Here is a 25,168-nt window from a genome sequence, read left to right on the forward strand (position 1 = left end):
GTTCTGCCACTGGGCAGACTCTAAGGATATCAACCCCCTTGCATGTACATTGGACGATGTGCTCTCCTTTTCGGCACAACTCGCCCACTCGGGTGTGCAGATACACTTGCCGCATTTATTTGGCAGTCATTGGGGCCTACAGTAACTCAGAGGAAGAGATGTTCTCCTCTTCCAACCCGATTGTCAAGAAGCATTTGACGGGACTCTCCAGACTCTTACCTGCCCATCAAGCGGCCACACCCGGTGTGGGACCTCAACATAGTTTTGGGTGCCCTGGCGCCAAACCGTTCGAGCCAATGGCGTCAGTGGACATTAGGCTGGTCACCACCAAGACGGCCTTTCTAGTCGGCCTCCCCTCGGCTCGCATGATCAGCGAAATCCTGGCGCTGGTCGCTTCAGAGCCCTATGCTACATTTCATAAGGATAAAGTCCTAGTTCCCCTCCACCAGAGCTGGAGCTCTGGTTGCATCCTCCCGATCTGCAGGAGCAGCATCCACATCACCTTCACCCTCCTGGGTGTTAAAGTAAGCTTTGGGGTAATACTACTAGCACGCTTAGCATTATTTGCGGATGCACTGCACCCGCGGTCTTACTTCTGCTAAATTTGTCTTTTTGCAATCACAACAAGAAAATTGCCAGAACCACGAAAAGAAACAGATTTGCGCACTTTCTCCGAATCCACTACCATTCGCCATTAAGAACCATGAGGTTCGTCTCCTCTAACATGGCCGCCTTCTAAATTCGACCAGCAGCACCCTGAGCCCTGTGGCCAGACGCGACCGGATTGGCTGTTTTTGCATTCACTGAACCAATCATATCTCGCCGACAGGCGAGCTCTGACCCGCGAAAGAAGGCACGAGAAAAAAGGCTCCTGTCCCGAACCTGTTGGAGCTGATAGGAACGATGGAACATATTGGACTTCTTTACCCTCCATGTCTTGCCTATGCGTGAGTAATGTAATACGACTGCAATAAGTACTTCTCCCTTGCCCCACTATTTCACGACTTTTCCCATAATCAGCTAGGTCCAAGCCTATCCACACGCTCTTCCCACTAGTGTGTAAACACTGCCTTAATCGACTTCTGCGCTTCACGTCGTAACTGCCCATTTGTGATTACATGCAGATCCCTTGTGCGTGTGCTGCCTCGGCACATTTATTGACTTTCTAAATCTCTATATGCTGCTCCATAGTGCGCCGCTTCTGCAGTCTCATTAACTGTCTCTCTGAATGGCTGACGCCATGATTCATTGTGCGATGCCTCGGCATCTTCACTAGTTGACCCTCTGACCTATTAATATGTTGGCCCAGTGTGTGCTGCCTCAGCACTTTTTACTATTACTTTGCATTGCTTAATTATCATTCTGCACCGTTAAATACTATGACCCAGTGTGCGCCACCTCGGCACCTTTTACTATTACTTTGCATTGCTTAATTATCATTCTGCAATGTTAAATACTACGACCCAGTGGGCGCCGCCTCGGCACCTTTATTATTTGACTTCTTGAGCTACTAACATGATGTTCCTTTGTGCGCCGCCACTGCACCTGCATTAAGTGACTTTCTGTATTGTGCTGTATTGCCCATAGGATGATCCACTGTGTGGACATCATTGTTAATTTAGGGCTGCACTGCCCTCGAGCCTTTTCACTCTGCGCTGTATTGTTGTAGTCTTACTTTGAGTGCCATACTTCACTTAGTCAATGCTCACTAGTGTTCCATTGCAGTCGCATACTTTGCTGCACTCAATTACTGTACTATTCTCTGCTCCACACGTAGCTTGTACTGTATATATCACTGTTATTCCAATTAGGAGACCCGCGCAAAATATTGCTCACCTGAACTCATTTTGATATGATTCTAGATTGAGGCTTACAATGTTGTGCATTTGTTTCCGCTCCCGTGAATTGCATTTAGTGCATATAGGCGTAGCCAGCCACCACTTAAATGCTTTACTTTAAATTTGACTACATTCTTGGTTGCTACTACCTTACTGCTGTCAGGTCTAGTCGTTGAGCTAATTGAGGAATGTTGATGTCTGTTCGGTCTATTACTAGCGCTACAAATGTACTAAGTGCATGCTTCAGAGTCTGTAGTTAGTTAGCCACTCACCTATGCAGCCCTTAAAAAGTAGCTAATTATTGCCTCTACTAGTCTTGGAACCCCACTTACTATTCATTACATCGTAATTATTTGTACTACCATTGTAGTCTATAGTGATATGCAAGCCATGCCGCTATTAGCGCTGTTTCTATCCACTATGCAAATCTGCTCTACGTTCACTGTTTCCTTTCTGCATTGTTGACAATAGTATACCTTGCTTTGGTAATCAATTTGTTACCTTCAAGAATGGCTTATCTAAACCTGCCTGTCCCCGACACTTTCCGATCACATGCCCAACTCCATTCCCTTCTACCACACCACCATTTCCAACAGCCACCACCCATACTAGCACCACTAGCCTACATGACATTACAAATTCCAATATTCCTCAGTTCATTCCCCCACTACAGAGCACACTCAAATGCAACCTAATATTGGCAACCACCCCTCCATCCCGATTCTGAGGGAGACGAGATGTCACCGTCTAAGGTGCCATACTCAAAGGCAAGATTATAGAACCTCTGCCAACTCTACTGCACACAAGCCAACCGAACTCCTGAGAGTCTGTTGTCCACATCCTCTCAATATCCCACCTAAACAAACCCACCTCACTTCTCACTCCAAGCATTCCACTACATCAACCACCCCCAATCAAAATGCTATCTCTAACTTCAAAGGTGCACTCATCAATGCGCGTTCCTTAGAAGCCCACGCCACTGAAATTCATTATCTCATACTAGACTCGCAACTAGATTTCCTAGTCGTCACCGAATCCTGGTTGCACTAAGCCTCAGGCCATCTTCTCTCACTCGCTATCCCTCCTGAATATACTATACTCAGAGCAGATAGGGCTCATTCTCAGGGAGGCGGTGTTGCTATCATTGCTAAGACCAACCTCCACCTGAGAGCATGCCCTATTGACAGTCTTGGTGGCTATGAACCCCTTCACACCAAACTAGCTATCAATGATAAAACCACCTTTAATTTCATAGTCATATACAGAGCGCCAAACTCAAACAGCCAGCCTGAATTAGACATCCCCCTTGTACTTGCCCCACTCATCAAACCCAACACCAAATGTATCATCCTTGGAGACCTAAATCTAGGCTTGAATGATAGTAGTGATACCAAAGCAGAAGCCCTGCACGTAGCTCTTAAGGACATGAGTTTTAAACAACTCGTCATTGCCCCTACCCATATTAAGGGTAGAACCCTAGATTGGATCCTTATGCATAACTCTACTATCGACATTGATTCTATCTCCCCACTTAGTTGGACGGACCATTTTATCATCCAGTTCACCATTACCACTGCTGAACCCTCCCCCCCCCCCCCCCCCGGCTGAACAAAAATCTACTCTCACCCACGTGTTAGAAGTTAGAAACCTTCGTAAGCTCACACCTGATAACATCAATCCCTTGCTCAGCAAAGCTTTAGATACTGCGACAATTACCAGTGATAACTCATGTCTCCTAGCGGCTATCTACAAAAACTGTCTCACCTCCACAATCAACGCAGTAGCACCATTAACCACTAAAACAAAACGCACTGACAAACGGTCATGCTTTTGGTTTAATGAGGAGCTGGTTGCTCTTAGAAGAAGGAAACGTGCACTAGAACATGCCTATAGGAAAAACCCAGCGCCTGAATCAAAAAACGCTTATCTTCTATCAAATAAAAGTTACAAATCCGCCATAATCTCAACCAAAGCGAATGCCTACAATACACAGATCAGCAACGCTGCATCCGACTCAAAATAACTATTCTCCATCTTGAGAGAATTGGAAAATCCAATCCCAATCGCCAACCCTACCAAACCGAGCAAAGATTGGTGTACCACCATACAAAATGCCTTAGCCACCAAAATAAACTGCTACAATCTAAAATCACCACCAAAAAGGATGTACTAGCAAGTAAACCCCCTAGTGACAAACATCCTCTCAACACCGCTGGTATTACCAGCGCCTCCGTTTGCCTTCATTCCAGTCTCCCAAGATTTAGTCTGTGACACTTTCTCCAAACTTAAAGCATCAAATTGCAAATGAGACACAGTTCCAGCACAAATAGTTAAATCTTGCACCCACAGTCTCACACCTATCATTACCAATTTCGTGAACGCCTCCTTCAAAGTCAGTCTGGTCCCAGCTAGTATTAAAGAAGCATGGGTCACCCCACTGCAAAAAAAAAAACACTAGACCAGACTGTACCTACTAATTACCGTCCAATAACGACAGTTCGCTTCTTACTTAAAATCATTGATAAAATAACTTATAACCAAGTCCAATCTCATTTAGAAAATTACCAACTTCTCGGTTCAAGACAATCCGGATTCAGGCCAAACAATAGTACAGAAACAGCTCTATTGGATCTCAAAATCCAGATGGATACCATTAGAGATTCATGCAAACTATGTAACCTCCTTTTTATTAGACCTTTCTTTAGTGTTCGACCTCGTGGACCATGATAAACTCTGCAACACTCTAGCTAAAGACTTTAACTTTTCTATGGATGCTACCATGTGGGTTCAATCCTTTCTAGCTGACCAAACCTCTAGAGTCTCGATAGGCAAGGAAGCTGCGGACCCCATTCCTGTCCACATTGGAGTGCCCCAAGGCTCTTGCCTCTCTCCTACACTGTACAATGCATACACAAAGCTCCTCTTCGCAGCGTTAGACGATATGGGTGTCATCTACACCAACTTTACGGATGACACCAAGATCCTCATCCCACTCTCAGGAAACTACACCCAAGATACCTTACTCATCAACAGAATCTATGCAATCATCCAAAATTGGACGGCCATAAATAGTCTTTGTCTCAACGGTAAGAAGACCGAAATTCTCATAGTGGGCTCGCAGCCTAAAATCGGTGCCCTTCACTCAGACCATGTCTCGATCAACATCGATGGCACCATGATACCTGTCCTGAAACAAGTAAAAACTTTAGGAGTTAACTTGGATGCTAATCTGTCCATGAATAAACACATTAGTAGCCTTTCATCAACCACATCCTACACAGCGAAACTAATTGCATTAAGTAGACAATTTCTCTCCCCTGCAAACTGCATCACTCTGGCCAGAGCCCTAATACTGTCACGACTTGACTATTGTAATGTATTACTATTAGGCACCTCTAAATCCAATCTAAAAAAATTACAACTCCTACAAAATAAAGCCCTCAGAGCAGCCCTCGGCATAAGGAAATCAGACCATATCTCTAAGATTAGAAGAGATCACCACTGGGGGGGTGCTGTTGAGCGCCGAACAAGATGGCCGCCTGAGGCTCGAGCTCCGTGTCAAGCAGATCACAAGATCCTTATTTGGCACATCTGCAATCGTAGCCCGGATCCCTGAGTTTACGATTCCTGAGCTGCCAACCCAGGTACCATTTGGGCCAAATCCTGACGAGAAACGGTGCTGGGGACCCTGCAATCGGGCGCCGCTGGCCCCAGCCCCCACCTCTGGCGCGTGCACACGCTCCAAAAACCCTGGGCCGGAGGAGAGGCGGAAAGACCTGCACAAGACGCCCGGAACTCCACGCCACCCCTGCTGAGGCCGCCGAGGGAGGACACGCCTCCGTGGCACTGAATGGAGGCAAGGATCGGGGGCGGGCTGTGCGTGCGCTGAGGGTGGGGCGCCGTGACCGCGGGGAGACGCGGCCGTTGGAACTGTGCGGCTGGGACGTGTCCCGGTCCTCGGGCGCTGGACCAGCACGGATACGGGGAGGAGGCTCCCTCTACATTGGCCCTGCCCGGCCTCCCCCCCTGGAGGCAGCGTTACATCGAGGGGATGTTCCGGTGCGGCCCCCCCCCACCACCAGCGAGACTGCAGCACACGGGGTGGAGTGGCGGCACACCAGCTAGGACCAGGTGCCGCGCTCCCCCGACAACGCACATCTGTCAACCGGATCATTGTGGCCGGAAGGTACGTGGAGGTGGAGGGGCCCCCAAGCGCACCCCCTTTGAGGGACACCGCGGCATCACACCCTGCTGAGCTCCACAGACTGCTTGCCTGTAGCCCTGGGCCTCGTGGCGGGCTGGTGGCACTGGGCTCCGTTGCCTCAGGCCTGACACTCTACAGTACTCGGGGCCCTGCCCTGGCTCTGCTCCTCCTCCTCTCAAGACGCCTGATTGCGCTTCCCCCGGTGTTGCATGGATGGTACCGCGCCAGTCTTTCGCATCAAGCCTGGGGGGGCCCTGGCCCCTGGAGACATCATCGTGGCCCCCTACATCATATTCACCCTAAACCTTTTTATAACTGATACCACAGGGTGGAGGGACTGGCATCCTCGCCCACTCTGCAAATACAACAAGCAACTTGCATGTGAACTCCTGATTTCCATAAGGGCAGAGTGAAGGGCGCAACATCTTCTCTCTCGGTGAACTACAGTGGGTGCCCCTACCTGTGCACAAGGGGGATTTGGACTCCGCCACTGGCTCCCCTGCTGCAGGCCGGGTGCTCTACGGGCCAGTTTCCCCTAGGCTGCAGAGGTGACCGCAATCTCCCTATTCCTTGGACAGGAACACGCTCCCTGGACCCCCTGATCCCCTGACCTCCTAGCTGATCCTTTTGGTCCCCCCCCCATGGGGAGCAACGGGCAGGTGGGGTGGCCCACCACCTCAACCAGTTGCACATTCTCGGAGACCTCTTTCACCTCACAGGGACGTATACAATACCCTGCCGTTGGCCTGAGCGACCGCCTGCGGCGGAGGCGGGCGGCTTGGATCCCTAGGGGGCTATATCCCACTCGTCCCCCTCCTGCACTGCCTGGGGTGCCATCGGCTTTCCTTCACCTCTCCTGCCCCTCACCACCGTTACAATGACTAAAGGGACTGGAAAAAAGCAGAGCTCCATAAATATGTTCACGAAGACTCCGGTGAGGTCGCCTGAGGGGGTCTCCGAGCTGGCCCCTGCCACCTCTTCATTGCTTGCCACCTCGGAATCCCAGAATATGATGGATTTCATCCGTGAGGGCTTTACCACACTTCACTCGAAGTTAGATGACATGAATGGCACCATATCATCCATCAAGGCTCATATTGAGAGGACCGACAGTCGAGTATCGGAGGTCGAGACTAGGGTGAGCTCTGCCGAGGACGGTCTGGGGGCTCTACGTTTAGAGGTCACAGCTCTGTCCAACCGCGTCCTTGAGGTGGAGAAAAAAAATGAGGGCTATGTCGAACATACACTACTGTTGCTCCTTGATTCACCGAAGCTCTCTCCACAGTTTGCTATTGAGCGGGCGCACCGGGCCCTGGCTCCGAGACCTAAGCCGGGCGCACCTCCACGACCCATTATAGCTCCGGTCCTGAACTTTCGAGACCGGGATGCCCTCCTCAGAGCCGCAAGACTTAACGGTGAGCTTCTGCTGGGTGGACCAAAGATACATCTATACCCTGACTTCTCGGTGGCTGTCCAGCGGGAGCGCAAGACTTTCCTGGCGGTAAAGAGGAGGCTCAGAGATCATGGAGTCAAATACTCCATGCTCTATCCCGCCAAACTGCGAGTCGAGCACAACAATCTGGTGTCTTTTTTCACGATCCCAGATGAGGCCTCCAGATTCATTGACAACATTTTCCAGGTTGACCCTCCCCACCCCCCCACTTATAACTCTACAGCTGCTCAGGTAACCTGTTGGGGAGTCGCCGGCACCAACTATCTCCCTACGCCAGGAATATATCACACCTGTACTCCTCAACAAGCTTCAGTTCGATTATTTCTACATGATTGTGCCATATTAATATGTGCAAAAACCGTTTTCAAGTTACGTACAAAACTTCATTGTAGGCACTATGTTTTTACCAGATCTGCCATTGGACCGGAGCGGCGCCATCAGTCCGGCCCACAGGCCCCCAGGCGTTGATGCCACTAGTTTGGATTTGGTTAAGGGGTTTTTGGATTGTCATTCCTCTAGTTGGGGGAGGGATATGGGTGAGGGTGGGTTATGGTGGGTGTTATGTTATAAAAAGTTTGGCGCTGGCAGCAAGGGCGGACCACAGGGCAATGTTGTGTTGTTGGGGCTGCAGGGCTGCTAAATCAGCCCATTGGACATCAACATCCCGGCGATACGAACGCCACTGCTTCTTTGATGGAGAATAATTTGACTTTCATGAGCTGGAATGTGCGGGGATTGGGCAATTTTAAGAAAATGAGACAACTTCAGCTGCAGGCCGAACGTCTTGGGTCCAAGATCCTTTTTTTACAGGAGACACACGCCTGTTCTGAACAATGTATGAGGTTTGCCAAAACATGGGGCCTCCAAAGATACTTCACCAACTTCTCTACCCAAAGTCGTGGATATCCTCAGAAATAGACCCCCAGGGTAGATATGTTTTACTCCATGCCACACTCCAGAACAGGGAGGTGATTTTGCTGAACATTTATGGCCCTAACATAGATGACCCAGAGTTTTTTACGCATCTCACATCCCTTCTTGATGGCTTCCCTCTGGTTCCTATTCTCTGGGGAGGGGACTTCAACACCATTTTTGATATAGACCTTGACAGATCTGGGTCCAGGCCCCGCCAACTCACCAGGGCAGCTTATGCTACGCTGTCATCCCTTCCCCGCCTTGCCATGGTGGACGCATGGCGACTCCTCTACCCTGACTCCCGTGTCTACTCCTTTTACTCTTCGGTGCATGACTCCTACTCCTGAATTGATAGATGGGTAATTTCTAATGTACTGATTAAAAATGTGATCCAGCTGACGATCCCTCCTAGGACCCTATCGGACCACTCCCCAGTGACCATCACTATGGGTTAGGGACTGGATTGCGACCGTACTAGATGCTGGAGGATGAAACCCCATTCTCTGCTTGACCTCTTGTTCAGCTCCGAGCTCGAGGTGTCCATTGAGGAGTTCTTTGAAATAAATACAGGCTTGGTGTCCTCGCAGGCCACCCTATGGGAATCCTTCAAGGCGTATATTAGGGGCATAGCGCTATCCAAGGAAAGTGGCATTCTTAGAACAATCCGGAGGGACATCGATGTAAGCGAATCCAAACTATCGAACCCGGAGACCCGGTGTTTGCTGCTTTAGCTTGTGGGACCCTTGCAGCTATAGGAGTAGAGCTAGACGTATTTCGGTCCCTTCCGGATCGTGAACAAAAATTCTTAGATAGCCCCGGCCTGGCGAGGAGATACGGAGAGGGTGAGCGCCCTGGCCGCTTCCTTGCTAGACTCATCTGCCATGAGCTGGGTGCTCCACATATCCCCGGGATTGTAAGACCCGATGGCTCCTTGGCTATCACAACACAGGCCATCAATTCGGAATTCTTTGCTTTCTATGAAGCCCTATACTCCAACTCAGACGAGGCCACGGAGGTGTAGGTCGACTCCTATCTCGATGCTCTCCCACTAACGGCGCTCTCTCCTGAGACCGTTGGGTCCCTCGATTCCCCGCTAACCCCAGAGGAGTTCTCAGATGCCATAGATTCCCTCTCCTCTGGGAAGACCCCCGGTTCTGATGGCACCCCGGCTGAAATTTATAAGCGCTATAAATCTCTCCTACTCCCTCATTTAATAGCTCTCTGGGAAGAATCGGTGGAGGCGGGCATACTCCCTCCATCACTTTGTGAAGCCACAATTACTGTATTGCTCAAACCTGGTAAACCTCCCACACAGTGCAGTTCGTATCGCCCACTCTCGCTCATGAATTGTGATGCCAAAATATTTGCCAACATGTTAGCGACCAGACTTGCCCCCTGTATGCCATCTATTATTCACCCGGACCAGGCGGGATTCATCCCAGGATGCTCCACCTTGCTGAACCTGAGACGGCTTTTTAATATAATTAGCAGGATAAGTCCCAATATGCAAGCGGTAGCCGCAACCCTCGACATGCAGAAAGCGTTCGATTCAATTTCCTGGAAATACCTCTGGTGAGTGCTCGTGCAATGTAAATTTGGGCCTGCTTTTTGCTCCTGGGTCAAGGTGCTCTACTCGGGCCCTTTGGCCAGTGTCCGCACAGAAGATCGTTGCTCCCCACTCTTTAAAATTGCTAGGGGGACGAGACAGGGTTGTCAATTCTCTCCCCTGATTTTCTCTATAGCGATGCTGACATGCTATGACAACTCCACTCACATAGAGGGCTCCGCAGGGCGGGTCAGGCCGATATAGTGTCCCTGTACGCTGATGATGCACTTCTTTTCGTGCGTTCTCCCACCACTAATTTACCCCCGATAAGGGAGGACGTAGTCCACTTCGGTCGCATCTCAGGCCTCACGGTGAACTGCGCAAAATCCACGCTTTTCCCACTCAGAGTGCATCCTCCCTCCTCCTGATACCCTGGGGTTTGTGTGGGCTCAGACAAAATTCACTTATCTGGGGATAGAAATAACACGTCAGTTCGAGTCGACCTTCGAGGAGAACTATCAAAACTACCTCGCGCACCTGGCGGTCAGGACTCTAGCGTGGAGCAAATTGCCGATCTCCCTTGCAGGTAGGATAGGGATATTGAAAATGATAGTGCTGCCCCAATTACTCTACAGGTTCACCAACATCCCCCTATGGCCGGGCGAGAGTTTTTTCCAAGTATTGACTCGCACTATCAACTCCTTCCTGTGGCACTCTGGTGCGGTCAGACTTAAGCTTGGTCACTTGTCTACCCCTATGGCTGATGGTGGCTTTGGGGCCCCTGATTTTCTTAAATACTGGCTGGTCTCCCAAATCCAATACACATCCTGCTGGTTTAATACAGCTGACCCTCCACCACATGTTAGACTCGAGAAATTAACAGTTAGCGACTGGGACATCCGCTCCCTGGTGATACAACCCGTCCCCTCGGCACAGGATACACAGGACCCGGTGGTTTGCACTTCCCTGGCGTTAACGAAAACGTGGAAACTGCTGGACACTCCCCTCCCATTCCATGGCAATCTCCCACTATGGAACTTTCTCCCGGGGGTCCCACGAGTACCGCCACCAATTGTGCGCCGCTGGGTTGAAGAGGGATACGAGCTGCTTCGTGACGTATTTGAGCAGGGCAGCTTCGTTGAGTGGCTTGACCTACCATTGTCCTTGAGGGGTGGTCCGAGTGCATGGCTCCAGTACTCGTCTCTACGTAAAACCCTCAAATGAAAATACCCCATGTTTCCAGCAATACCGCTGGACGATCCTGCTATTGAAGAACTGACCTCCCCTATACCTACCAGAGGGAAAATATCTAGGCTATGCACTATGGTACAATCCAGATCTGTTCCGAAATTCACCGGGTTGAGGCGGGCGTGGGAGGAGGACCTCGGGGTAGAGGTGGCGGATGAACGCTGGGCTCACATGTGTGTGCTCGTATGCATCGTGTCCTTCAACTCCCGCTTCAAATTAATTCAGCTAAAGGTATTGCATAGGTTTCATTATACCCCGAGCAGGTTGCATCGTATGCTTAGTGATCACTCCGCAAGATGCCCCAGGTGTGCCCAGGATGTTGCCGACTATATACACATGATTTGGTCTTGCCCCCGCCTTTCCCAATTTTGGGGGATGGTGTTCTCAAACGTATCCGCTATACTTGACCAACCCATCGACCCCTCCCCAATGAAGTGCCTATTCCATGACTTCCCCGGACTACCCCGGGATTCCAGGAAACTGGTCGGCCTTTGCATGCTCCTTACGGTACGAGCCATTCTGCTCTGTTGGTTACGCCCCGCACCTCCCACTCATGCTCAATGGCTCAGGGCACTTACGTGGGCCTCAGACACTGAGGAAACCTGGTCCTACCTACAACCCGCTCATTCGAGGCCCAGAGATGTTTGGCTCCAATTCCGCTCCTATATGTCAGATTTAAATGCGACACTTGATACATCTTCCCCAACTATTACACCTATTTGCATAGGTTCTCCATCCTGAGTTAAGGTGCTCCTCACCTTGCATTTACTCCGTATGGGTACTTGATGAAAATCTTCACACTAGATGCATTAACTGTATGCCTGTATTATTTCAACTGTACCTACCGTGTACTTGCCTTGTGTTATGTTTGCCTGTGTTCTGCTGCCAAGCTAAATAATAAAAAAAGTTAAAAAAATAAAAATAAAAAAAAGAGATCACCACTGGCTACCAGTTGCAGACAGGATCATCTTCAAAACCCTGTGCATATCCTACAAATGGCAACAGGCCTTAACTCCCAAATACCTTAAAGTACTGCAAAAAAAACTTTCTTAAGAACACTTAGATCCTACAACCAGCAACTACTTGAGATTCCTTGCTACAAGAATATCAAAGCGGGTGGCAGTAGCTTCAAATACTTAGCTCCTTTTCAGGTTTCAAAAAATCACTCAAAACATGGCTTTTCAAATAATATGGAGGGCAATAACCCTGAGTGACTGTAAATATAACTAACGTTTCTCCTCATGTATAAATTTGTAACTATTTTGCTTGCCATATTGCTTGAATGACTGCCTAGAACGAAGCAGTTCACTCACACTGTGTAACTATGTGAATATTCTGTTTGTAATCATGAACAATGCTTTTGCAACCTCGCCATGAAACCTGAGGGTCTGGGAGTGTAACAAATGTAATAAATAAATAAAAAATAAAAAAGTATTCCTGCGTGCACTCCCTGCATTTCTACCTAAGGTGCCTTTCCGCATTCCATCTGAACAAAGAAATAGTGCTGTCTACGTTGTTTGCTGAGCCTAAAGACGAGGCACAGAGTTCTGCACTGCCTCGATGTCCGGCGTGCCCTGAAATTCTACTGGGACAGGACCAAGGGCTTCCACAAGTCGCAAGCTCTTTTTGTCACCTTTGGCGGATCAAGACCGGGGTATCAGGCCTCAAAGGCCTCCATATTCTGTTGGATGGTCTCGGCCATCAAGGAAGCTTACGAGGGACAGCATAGGTCGCTGCCGGCCAACATGCACGCCCACGCGTTCAGAGCCAAGGCAACGGCCATCGCATTCCAGCGGCATGTCCCCTGGCAAGTCATAAGCAGGGCGGCCACCTGGTCCACCCCTTTGGCTTTCTCAAGCACTACTGTTTGGATGCCGGCTCTAGATCAGATGAGGCTTTCGGACAGGCAGTTCTTAGAAACCGGTTTGCTTACAGAGGGTCTCCTCTCCACCCTGGGGCTACACTCGGTTGTAATCGCCCATGCAGTATGGAGGATAGGGGACGGGCGTAAGAGTAATTATAAGTTACTCACCGTAGTGACTACGTCCTTAGTCCCCTTTCCTTCATATGTCCCACCATCTTACCCATAATAAAACTGGTGTCATTAGGCAATGTTAATCTATTATCGTCGCGTCTATGGGGACTGAGGTGTGGTGGCTAAGTCAGGACAAAGCATGCTCCCAAGGCCGCGCCCTCTAAATTTAAAGGGGAAGACGTTATTTTCTGCTGAAAACGGTTCTGTCTCCCATCCCTAGGAAGGGACGCCCATGCAGTATGGAGGAAAGGGGACTAAGGACTAAGATTACGTTAGTCACTACAGTGAGTAATTTTTAATTTCAAAAGAAACATTGAATGTTTCTACGTTTCGTTGTGCAGGGACAGCACTACCAGTTCAAGGCCCTACCTTTTGACTTCAAGTCGGCTGTCAGTGTGTTCACGAAATGCCTGGCAACAGTGTTGGCCCATTTATGTCTACAGGGCATAGACATATACCCGTACCTGGATGACTGGCTGATTCTTGCCCGCTCACAGGAGCTGGCCGACGGACACATGGAGGCAACCGTTCGGCTACTAACGGATCTGGGATTCTCTATCAACTATCCAAAGTCCTGCTTAACGCCATCCTGCTTAACGCCATCACAGAACGCGCTGTTCCTAATCCTACTTAAGCCCCACCTCCACTGGAACGCGTGCTTCACGTGTGCTCCGCTGACAGCGGGTAACGCTACCCGCGTTTCTCCTCACAGAACCTGTGAAGAAAAGGAGATAATAGAGACATTAGTTTTACGAAAAGCTACAGAGAACCATAGTTCACAGAAGAGACTTACCCGACAGAAGTTATCTCTGACGCTGTAATCATCATTTAAGAACTTTTACTCCCTCACAGTCACAGATCCTTCAGTCAGATGTTTCACTCAGTCGCAGCATCTTCAGTCAGCAGTTTTTTCACTCGCAGCCGCGCTCCACCTTGAAGGCTGCAGTTACTCCGTATTGGCAAACTTGCGTTTTAAAAACGTTTTCTCATCCCGAGTAACTCCGCAGCAATCCGCAACCATAATTCTTTCCCCGAATTCCTAGAATCTGCGAAAAAGAGAAAAAACAAATGTAATTAGAGAGATCTCTCCAACGTAGGAATCAATTCAAGCCCTTAAACATTACAGTATCTTCACCTGCTTACTTACCCAAAGACTCATTCGAAAAAGAATAGACATTTCAAAGCAAGAAGCTACCGAGTTCATCTGCAACCCAAGTTACCATTGTTTCTCCATCTCAACACGCCCCTGTAGAAAAGCAGGATGGATAGCTCCACAATAATAAAACACATGTGAGAAGGGAATTCAGCCCTCGAGTTAGAAGGGAGTGATTTAAGGGGATGCACATCTCATGTAGTATTATCTCAGTTAATGGATGTTATACCATTTCTATTGTTGTCATTTGTTTGTTCAAACAGAAAAAGAATCCTAAAGGCTCCAAGGTATCGGGTCCACAGGCTGGGAAGGTATTACAGTCCAGAGGAGTCCAGGTAAGCATTACAGAAGGATCTTCATATCAACATCCTCGAGCTACGGGCAGTGTTCTGGGCCCTCACGCGTTCCTACCGTCACTGAAAGGCAAGGTGGTAAGGGTCTTTATGGACAACAACACCACCACCACCATGTTCTACATCAGGAAGCAAGGGGGGGGGGCTCGATTCCCAGCATTCTCCACAGAAGCGCAGGGCTTGTGGCGCTGGGCCATCGGACAGGGGATGTTCCTAGTCCCTCTCCCCCTGCCGGGAGTCAAGAACACCATTGCAGACTCCCTCAGCAGGGAGCTGCGGTCCTGCCACGAGTGGGAGCTTTGTCCGGATCAGGTGGACCACCTGTTCGTCAAGTTCAATAGATCTGTGTTAGGAAGAATTCTCTGGTAAGGCTAATTTCCCAAACCTAGTGAGTCCCCCAGCAGCTTTGCTGGATTTTTGGGGTTTCTTTTTTTCTCCTGCTAAGAGTGAGACTCTTTTTCTCCCACTCTTAGGCATGATTTGAGAATGTCCTTTGACTATGTAATGTGTTTTATGGGCTATGTGGTCTTTTTTACTCCATAGGGCTTCATGTGTTTTTGGTATGTGTGTTACACAACACCCTCAGTGCAGTAACACAGGAGTGTCATAGTGACCCCCAAACATACACTCCATACCCTGGGACTGACTACTGTCTCCCAGGGCATGCAAAGTCACCATTGGCTTTACTAGTCTTAAATTGTGAACAGAACCAGTACAATCATATTGTGGAAATACTGGTAGGGGTAATTCGATTGCCCCTGGGTCTGTTTTCCAAGGGGGCACTGTCCAGTCCCCCCTTGTCGAGTTTCTGGCTGGTGGTAGTGGATACCACGCAAAATATTCCACCAGAATATTTCCTATGGGATTTTCCCATTCATTTTAAACGCACCACTTTTTGGTGCAATGTTAAAGATACCGCCGGGTTATTTATTTAATATTTATTCCACGGTTGGGTCTTTTTGCCAGGACTCAGTTTTAAAATGGCGTTTGTGTTCGCCTCTGAAACTCTAACCCAAGTCGAGCCATTTGTTCCACTTTTTGGCGGGCTTCTCCACAGAAGCCCTCCAAATGGTGCCACTCTGTCTGGGGTCAACAGGATGTGTGGGTGGGGGATTAGGCACCCTGGAATGAGTTGCCTTGGCAACTCAAGTCGCACTCTTGTGTGATTTGCCCAGTGGTGAGCCGCCCGGCTCACCACTTAGCATGTTTGAGTGACAGCTAGGCTGATGAATGGGGGTTTTGCTGCATAAAAGCAGGGCTTTGGGACTGGAACTTCAGAAGTCGCCACAGGACCTAAAGAATCTGAAGAGGGGAGAAGCTGAGCCATCTACAACGACGACACTACCGGTGGAGCCCTGCTGTACGAACTCACCACTTCCCCGACGACAGAGGAGATCTTCTTCCAGGAGAGTCTTCTTCCCTTTAAGCTGGTGGGACCAACCAGTTCGCCTTTTTCGCCTTCCTGGGTCGGCTCGTCGTCGAATCGCCCGTGCCAAGCACCCCGGCGGCCGGATAGCCACGCTTCACCACTACCGCGAATAAAAGGGTCGTACCTTTTAACCAGGAAACTCTGCGGCTGGTTTCTTCCCTGGCAGTGCAATGACCTCCAGCTTGCCTCCACGTCGAGATCATCTCTTCCCCTGGACGAAGCCCCAACTTGCACCCGCTGCCAGAACTGCCCCCGCTGGAGCTTTCTCACCATTTCAGGTACTGTGTCCTGCCTGGTCTCCCTTGCAACAGATTGTCCAAGGTGTCCCGTAAATCCTTGACTCTCTATCCTGGGGTGACCTCGGACCTGTTAACTTTACCTTTCTGACCTGATCCAACCTCTTTTGACTTTTCTGCAAAGACTTTGAGTGCATTTCCACTGTGTGATCTTGGGCACATTCCGCCTTGCTCTCTCCAAGAGTGGGCCTGGCCTATGAACTTTTTGCTATACAGTAGACCCTGCCTTTCTCCCTATTCTGCCTTTTCTCCCCCTTTTTAAACAAATTATTGGAGTGCCATCTACAGTTACACGCTCACCTCTGTTTTGCTAAATAAGTGGTGTCTTAACCTAGACTTGTCGAGTAATTAACTAGGGGGGTGTATATACTTATAGTGACTGTGTTTGAACTTGCTTGACATATTAGTGCCAGTGTATTTTTACAAATGTGTTTTTAAATAATTATATACATTTATACCAAAGCTCTGGTCAGTGTTTGCTTGTGCTACTGTATTTTTAGCCCTATTGTGTATACTCTACATACTGTCTAACTCTTCTTGAGAGAAGTCTGACTGCTCAGCCACAGCTACCAGGTAAATCTGGGTGGTGCAGACTTCTACCAATTGGGTTTACTGCTTACCCCTGTAGTCTTAAACTTTTTGCAGTGGTCCCTAAGGGAACTGCACAGGTTTCTGCCTAGCACTCTGTGTCGGCGGCGAACTCCAAGTGCTAGAAGTTTGCCAGGAGGTTCCACCAGCCGAGGAGCTTGGGGGATGTGTTCTCCTTCCTGTGGTAAGGGCTGTTCCAGTACACGTTCCCTCCCCTACTTCAAGTCATCAACACACTGACCGTGCCCATGCAAGATGATACTCATTTCCCCAGCGTGGCCGAGGCAGCTCTAGTATCTGGACCTTCTCAACTTGCCAGCGTTGCCTCTGGTCAAGCTGCAAGTGGTTCTGGATCTTCTCGCCGGAGAAGGAGGCGCAATCCTTCATCACGACCCAGGATAGCTGAACCTGGGGGCTTGGTTCCTGCAGCCCTAGAGTTTGAAAGATATGAGTTGCCTGCGGACAGCAGGGTGCGCCTCACCAAGGCCAGGGCATTGTCGACATTGAAGTGCTACCGTCACCGTGGAAGTGCGTTGCTATGTGGTGTCAGTCTCAGAAGATTACCCCTCCGTGGGTCACGGCCCGCAGATCCTTCTATACTTGGTATCCTTGGCCAAGGCCGACTGGCGCACGCCCCTATCAAGGTACATCTGGCGGGTATCTCCTGCTACACCAGGTCTCCAGGAAGATCTTCACTTGGGTCCTGTTGAGGAGATGCCAAGCTCGATCCACACTCCAACCGCCCATTTTAAAGTACCAGGAAAGTTCACGCCGAAATATGACGTATGATGAGCTAATAAACCAGCTGAGAGTCGCAGTTGGGCTCTGTCCAGTACCTATCAGAAGAACAGCACCTGTTGAAGTACTGACATCTAAGAAAACATGGACAGTAAGGTACCCATTGAGGAAACCATATCGACACATGAGACAGAATGACGATTGTCAGAATGCAATCCCTGTAGAAGCTAAAAAAGATACTGAAGGAAAACGAATGGTGACGTCACAAGAACTCGGATTGACTTACTTATAGAAGATATGACGACCTGTGAATGATTAGAAGAGACGAAACATGGATAAGTGACATCCTGAGCCTAAAGTGAAATAATTAATGTCAAGCTGTCAGAAATTATGCCACATGCACGATGAAGATATTCAGTTAGTTTAAACTTATACATATGCAAGGAACTGCAAGAAACACAGAAATCGTAAGGCTTGCTTATGCTTAGTAATAAAATAGATTGCGGCAAGCACCACTGTGAAGGAATACTCAGGACAGGTATTCTGAGTAAAGAAAGGATAGTCTTTATTGACTTTTATTAAAACATTGAGAGAAAAAACAGGATTTTGATTCTCCTTAATTCAGTCCAGAATTAAAAGTAGCTTTTGGGTTCCTTGGTTGATATGGCAAGAACCTGGAATTAGTCCTCATATGTCCAACGGAACGATGTAGCTTCCTCTTCGGTTACCACTCGATTCTGCAATAGAAGGGGGAAGTATCCGTCAGTCCCTTCTCTCTTTCTGCCTTAAATAGGGGTAGGTGTCTCATTAACCAATCAGGGCCCTCCATCCAACATAGGTTTGATAAGCCCCCACAAGCCCCGTGCAATTTGTTTTCGAACGCTGGTGCCATAATGGACCCGGCATGGGAAGGCTGCCTTTCGAATCTACAGGTCCTGGCTTTTTGGGTAAGATAAAAAATGCATTTGCAACCTCTTCATCATGATTAAGTGTTTGTTTTTCCTTATTGTTCTACGAACGCTGTTCTGTGGGAAACTCGTATGGAGTTTTCAACTTTCCCTGTGTTCCGGTGCTTTTACGGCATCCCTGCCGTTTAACCTGTGCAAACCCTGCATGTGTCTGTGTGCTGAGATTCACTTTCTCTTGGGCTGGGTTTACGACGTGGCTGTCAGCTTTACTCAGCAACCCCATTGATACTGTTTCTTCTGCAGTCTTCCCGCACATTGCCATCTTTGCAGTTTGTGTCGGTAACAGAAGTACGTCCTGGTTCTTTAGATGTGTTTTCTGTTTTTACCCTGCCGCCCCACGTTGGTTCTGTGTCTTCAAAGCCCTCCCGTGTTTCAATGTTTTCCCCACGTACTTAGTCGGGCTCTATCATCTCCGTATAGCCCAGGTTTTCACAGCCACCTATACATATCTACCTCAAAAGGAGCACTTTATATAAGTATATTTCCACCATGCACAAGAGCAGAATCAACCAAAGGTTACTGGAGGTCTCAAGAGGAGAGTTTAGCAGCAAACAAATCGAGAATTAAAGACGGAGAGAAACCCAGGCGAAGATAATCATGCCAAGAAGCAAAGGTCGTATCGGCTGATATAGACCAACAGCGGATACAATTTATGAAAAGAACAGAGTACCCTGTTCAGAAAGGTCAAGATAAGCTGCAGATGGCTGGCAGAATTTAATCAAATACACGAATTGCATAAAGAATAAGACGATTTCACGGTGTCGAAATCACGTGACCAGACGAGCAAGAAGGGATGAAACTTTCACACTGACGCATGGACCTGTGCAATGCACAGACGCCTTAACTTTTCCAGACCAAGAAGCAATCTCGAGGCCAACGACAAAGAAATAATTGACACATGACCACTGAGGTAATGATTGATTGTAGCAATAATTGGAGGGAAGCTGGTGGTGCAGACAAACTCCCTGCACCAGGCCGGCTATTCTGCATGCTGCTAAGCAAGTAGAAAAGTATGAGTGGGGTTGTTGCCAACCCAATCATAGTGCACCAAGTAATCTAGGGTCCTATAGTTAGTAGAACCAATGAGACGTTGTACTTCCAATGACGTCTACAGGAGCCATTTTGAAGGAAGGGTTTAGATGCCCCACCTGACGGTGTTTATCCAAGCCCCACTACCATATACAGATATAGTGCCTATATTAAAGTTACCTTCCTAGAACCAATAGAGTTGCATCCTAGATTTTAAGAGTTACGCGTCAGTGATGAGTGTTTGTTATAAATACCATGTTTTTTCTGAAATTATTTGGCGTTGAAGCGAGAAGGAAGATCGAGCGATTGCTGATATTCATGAACTCTCCGTTTTTTGTACTTGTCATTAAACAGACTCCCTTTGCCAAACTGTTGAGTTGTCATTATTGATTTAATGCAAGAGTATTAATCTGCATCTCCATCCATCTCAAGGGTGCTGCTGCTCATCTTAAAGTGCTGTTGGGATACCCCCAGTCCTATGGGCCGGCTGGGGTCTTACTGCACAGTCCCACCAACTCATCAAAGAGTTTCTTAAAGGACTTTTTAGATTTTTCCTGCTAGTGAAGGCTGCTGCCCCGGCGTGGGAACTCAACGCGGTTCTGACGAGGCTCATGGGGGGTGGGGGCTTCGAGTATATGCATCAGGCCCCACTCAAGTTCATCTCGTGGAAAACGGCTTTCCTTGTGGCCATCACCTCTGCCAGGAGGGTAGGTGAGATCCAGGCCCTATCATACAAGCAACCGTATATGACTTTCCACGAATCAAGGGTGGTATGCGTATGCATCCCTCTTTTATGCTGAAGGTTCCATCAGAATTCCACCTCAACGAGCCTTTGGTATTGCCTGTTTTCTTCCCAAAACCTTTGTCGCTGGCTGAAAGGGCCTTGCACTCGCCGGACGTTGCTGGTGCCCTGAAGTTCTACATAGCGCACAAAGAGTTTTCGGAAGACTTCACAACTTTTCTTGAACTTTGGTCCTGTGAAGCATGGGAAGACCCATGCTGGAGAACAATAGTTACATGTAAGTAACTTAAACCTTCTGGTTGCAGCTATGTAATAATTTAAATGTTTAGTTCAATGTGTAATAGCCAGGTTATGTTTGGTTATGTTTTTTAGGCCGTTAGTCCTATTTAATAACGTATCCTCATTAAAACCTTTATAATGGAATATGTTCAATAACAATGATCAAACCACAAAATCTAGGGATCCTCCTTGCATGAGATTTGTTTGGAAGCATGAAGTTCTGAATATGATTAAGCTAGAGACAAGTGTAGCTGCATGACTTGTTTTTCTTTCTGTAGGTTATATATGAGTTGCCAACTAAAAGCCAGTGGTGTTTTGATGTGCAATGGTGCCCTCGGAATCCATGCGTTTTCTCAGCTGCCTCATTTGATGGCTGGATCAATGTATATTCTATCATGGGTGGAAGCCTGGAAGCACAACAAACCAACCAAGCTGGAAAGGTATTAGTTGACTATATAACATTGAATAGACATGTTTCTGTACCCTTCAGCTATTATGTATGAAATTACTACTTGGTTTTGTGAATGTGAATTATGTATGCGTTTCTGCATATATTTGCATTTTGACGTTGTAGGGACAATTTAAACTTACTCAAAATACATTTTTTTGAATGTTTATGGCAGGTTACCCACTTTATGCTGGAAACCAATCCAATTCAAACCTTTTACCTCAGAAGTCTAAGAGATATTTAGATGGACTGGGTTTTGTACTCTACATATGCTTTACTGGCAGATTAGCATAGATTTGTGTTTTTCCTTATACAAATGTATCACAAAAATGCCTATGTACACACCAAAAAAAAAAAATAAATAATATATATATATATATATATATATAACTTTGTTAAAGGGACGTTATGGTTAAGTTGCGTTACTAAAAACCTATGAAATTCAGTAAGAAAAATTGTTAAAAGGACATTATGGTTCCAAGTATATTCGAAAAACACCCGAAATTCGCCAGTTATGGTAAGCTAAGCAACCATAACTCGCTCCACCACTGTGCACTGCTAAGACTAACACCCAGGACATCAAAGATGACATCACAAATATAATTGATGACATCACATGTCTAGCCCCTTCTTTTTTGTTCACTGCCATATCTAGGCCAGGTGGTTTTATTTACTAACAGTCAGAAACTTAACATTCAAACGGTATTACATTTGTAGATATTGCTATTCTCACATGTTTTTACACTACTTTCCTTAGAATTTAATCGCATTTTATGATGTACATATATAGGGGAAGAAGCTGGCCTGAAACACAGCAATCATTTTTGTGCGTGAATACAATCAAGTAGATTATACACAGTTGCTAATGATAATGCCTCTTGTTTGCTTACTTTACTCTCCATATATAAGCCCCATATTTGTATGCATTGAAGTCTGTTTTGTGTGTATTAGTAGAAATATGTAGTAAGTGATGCATTAGTACATGTTTCACAGTACGGAAAAGTCTGATACAGAAACATTCACCGTTTTATTATATAGCTTTGGAAAATTACAACTATTGCACCTCTATGGTGTAGGCTGCAGCCAATACCTACATTTATGTATGAGTAGGTTCCTATACTAGAAAGAACACTGCAATGGAATGTTCTTTAGAACACTACATTGCCAAATTAAGTATGTATTTTATTACACATCTCCCGATAATCCCTGATACTTTTTTGCCAACATTACACTCACAAACCCTTGTATGAAAAGTAAATGCACATGTGATGTCATCAATGATATTTGTGATGTCATCTTTGATGTCCTGGGTGTTAGTCTTAGCAGTGGACGGTGGTGGCGCGAGTTATGGTTGCTTAGCTTACCAACACTGGCGAATTTCAGGGGTTTTTTGATTTTACTTGTAACCATAACAACCTTTTAACAATGTTTTTTTTACTGAATTTCATAGGTTTTTAGTAGCGCAACTTAACCATAACGTCCCTTTAACAAAGTTTTTTCAGTGAATTTCAAAGGTTTTTATTGGTGCAACTTAACCATAACGTACCCTTAAAGTTTTTTCATTGAATTTCATGGGTTTTTACCAGTGCATGCTATTTTCCTACAACTTACTAATATCATACTTACCCAATATAGCAATATTTGTGTCCAATTTCCAAAGTGCCACCTTAAAACTGCCATTTCCCACCTTCTAATATCATTTTAACACTTCTATACACTTTTTGCAACTATTTCAGCTAGTTTTGCATCCGTGGACGTCTACAAACATCTGACTTCATAGCGGAACTTCCGGACAGTGCCACATGACCATACGCTGGCACGCGACATGATAACGTGTCCGAGAACCCGTCCGAACTTCACGATAAGATCTCTGCTTTGCGGACAGTTCAAAACTGCATTTCTATCTAGGAACTTTCAACTTCAAAATTTCCCTTGCACAGCTCCAACACCTATTCATACTCCTTATCCATTACCAATCTAGTTCACAGTACATACTTTTAGCAAAACTGCTATTTATCTTAAAATGGCATCAGCTAATGCCATCCCTCCTCCCCAAGAGCCACCAGCACTGCTGTAATCAAGAAGCATGAGTAACACTCCCCCCTACCTTAGAAATAACACACGCGCAACATTTTCCCTTGTCCACCTACCCCTCCGTATTAGGGTTTGGTTCCTCTTCCCTCATTTCCCTCCCCAACTTTCGTTCTCAGATCTCCTGCCAAAAAAAATACATCCAAAAACAACAAAAATATTCCTTTAGGAACCACCTTTCACAGTTAAAAAATAGAACTGAAAAAACATGTATAGACTCCATCTACTTTATATTTCTCAGTAAAGTACATAGACTCAATAAGATTTTCCAACATTTCCATTTGCATTTTGTGTTATGCTAATGGGAATATTGTGGCGTTCATCCTCTGTTCCAGGGACTGGAACGGTGGATACCGGCCCAGCAGCCCAAGTTATCAGCCCAAGCGAAGCGAGGGTGGATAACAAGGTCTCTGGACCATTATCCCCCCATTCCAGCCCCTGAAATGGGGGATGAAGGCCATTAACACCCTAAGTTCCCAAAGCAGGAACACGAGGTGCTAAAAAGGAGGATTTTTCTTCCTACACCGGGACGCCGCACAGATGGCCACCATGGAAAGGGAAAGTGAGGGTTCCATACAGGGCCCCTCTTCGCGAAAAAGAGAGCCCTATGACCATATTACCATGAGCACATTTTTCTTCCCTTTCAGAACTATCCTAATTTCGAATAACTTTACCACAAAGCCAGTCCCAGGTGGACATGGCCACTTTAATCCTATGTTTTGTCCCTTGTGGTCATGGCCAGTAGCCAGATTGTCCGGATCATGACCTTATTTCATGACCCAGACAATCTGGCCACTGCCCATGGCCACAGGCTACCACTCTGTCACTTAAGGTATACCGCTATTTTTTTGTAGCTACATTATGACACTTGTCAAATAATAAAACACTGGCACATTTGCAAAACCATGCTTGTAGGTCCTTGCCAATGCTCTTTACGCAAGTTTGCTGGAAATCCACCCACGTTTTATTTTTCCAAAAGTGTCAAATGTATGCACATACAATCGTCATATACCCTAGCCCCCACTTGACAAAATCCATTCAGACTTTACGAAAACATCTAAATCTAGATCTATAATCTTTATGCAAACCTTAGTTTAGATTTGTCAAATGGCACCACATTTATAACCCTTTACAATATTTTGGGACCCCCTTCTAATTTTGCCCCTGCTTGACAGAATTCCACCAAACATTGCAAACTCGCTCAGAATCAGCTCAGGAATATGCATGCGAAATTTCATGCAGTTCCATTAAGTGGTGCCAAAGTTATAAGCCATCCCAGAACTTCATTTCACCAACCCTGTAATGCTGAGGTGTTCGTGAACTTCTCAGGAAAGTTCGCGAACATCCAAACTGTTCGCGGGAAAAAACACCCGTTTTTTTGCTTCTTGCAACCATATCCCATTCCATCCTCCTCACCCCTCACCTCCCCAGAGATTATTTGATAAGTTTGACAAGTGCAATGTTGTGTTTTTTTACATGTTTTTACCGCAATATTCGCGGACACCGGCAGATGTCCGCGAATCCAAGATGGCGGGCGTTTCCAAAAATCTGACGCACTTCACGCTCTTCACCATCCAATCAGTGAGCATGTTGCATGACCGCGGACATGCGACAAGCCGATTAGCCAATCGGAACACTGTCCGCGGAGTGAACAGGGAAGTGTGTCCACAGAGCGGACATAGATATCACTCATTTTTTGTGACTTACTTTTTGGTAATTTAAAAAAAAATACTGGACGGATTTTCACCAAATTTGCAAAAGCACGCTTTTGGGACCAAGCCGCTGCTCCTGCCGCAAATTTGGTGAAAATCCGTC

At 47.0% G+C, this 25,168-nt stretch overlaps 1 protein-coding gene across 4 annotated transcripts in view; it reads left to right on the forward strand.

The window, feature by feature from the left end:
* The window catches only part of SEC31B (SEC31 homolog B, COPII coat complex component), a 2,991,081-nt gene that overhangs the window by 938,674 nt on the left and 2,027,239 nt on the right, over nucleotides 1-25,168 (forward strand). For all 4 annotated transcript variants that reach the window (XM_069610491.1, XM_069610490.1, XM_069610492.1 and 1 more), the window contains one exon: nucleotides 21,093-21,254. In XM_069610491.1, coding sequence (XP_069466592.1) covers nucleotides 21,093-21,254 — 162 coding nt within the window. The remainder of the gene's footprint in view (nucleotides 1-21,092; nucleotides 21,255-25,168) is intronic.

Source organism: Ambystoma mexicanum, chromosome 8 (genome assembly GCF_040938575.1).
Source record: "Ambystoma mexicanum isolate Mex_15411 chromosome 8, UKY_AmexF1_1, whole genome shotgun sequence".
In the NCBI taxonomy this organism is placed as follows: Eukaryota; Metazoa; Chordata; class Amphibia; order Caudata; family Ambystomatidae; genus Ambystoma; species Ambystoma mexicanum.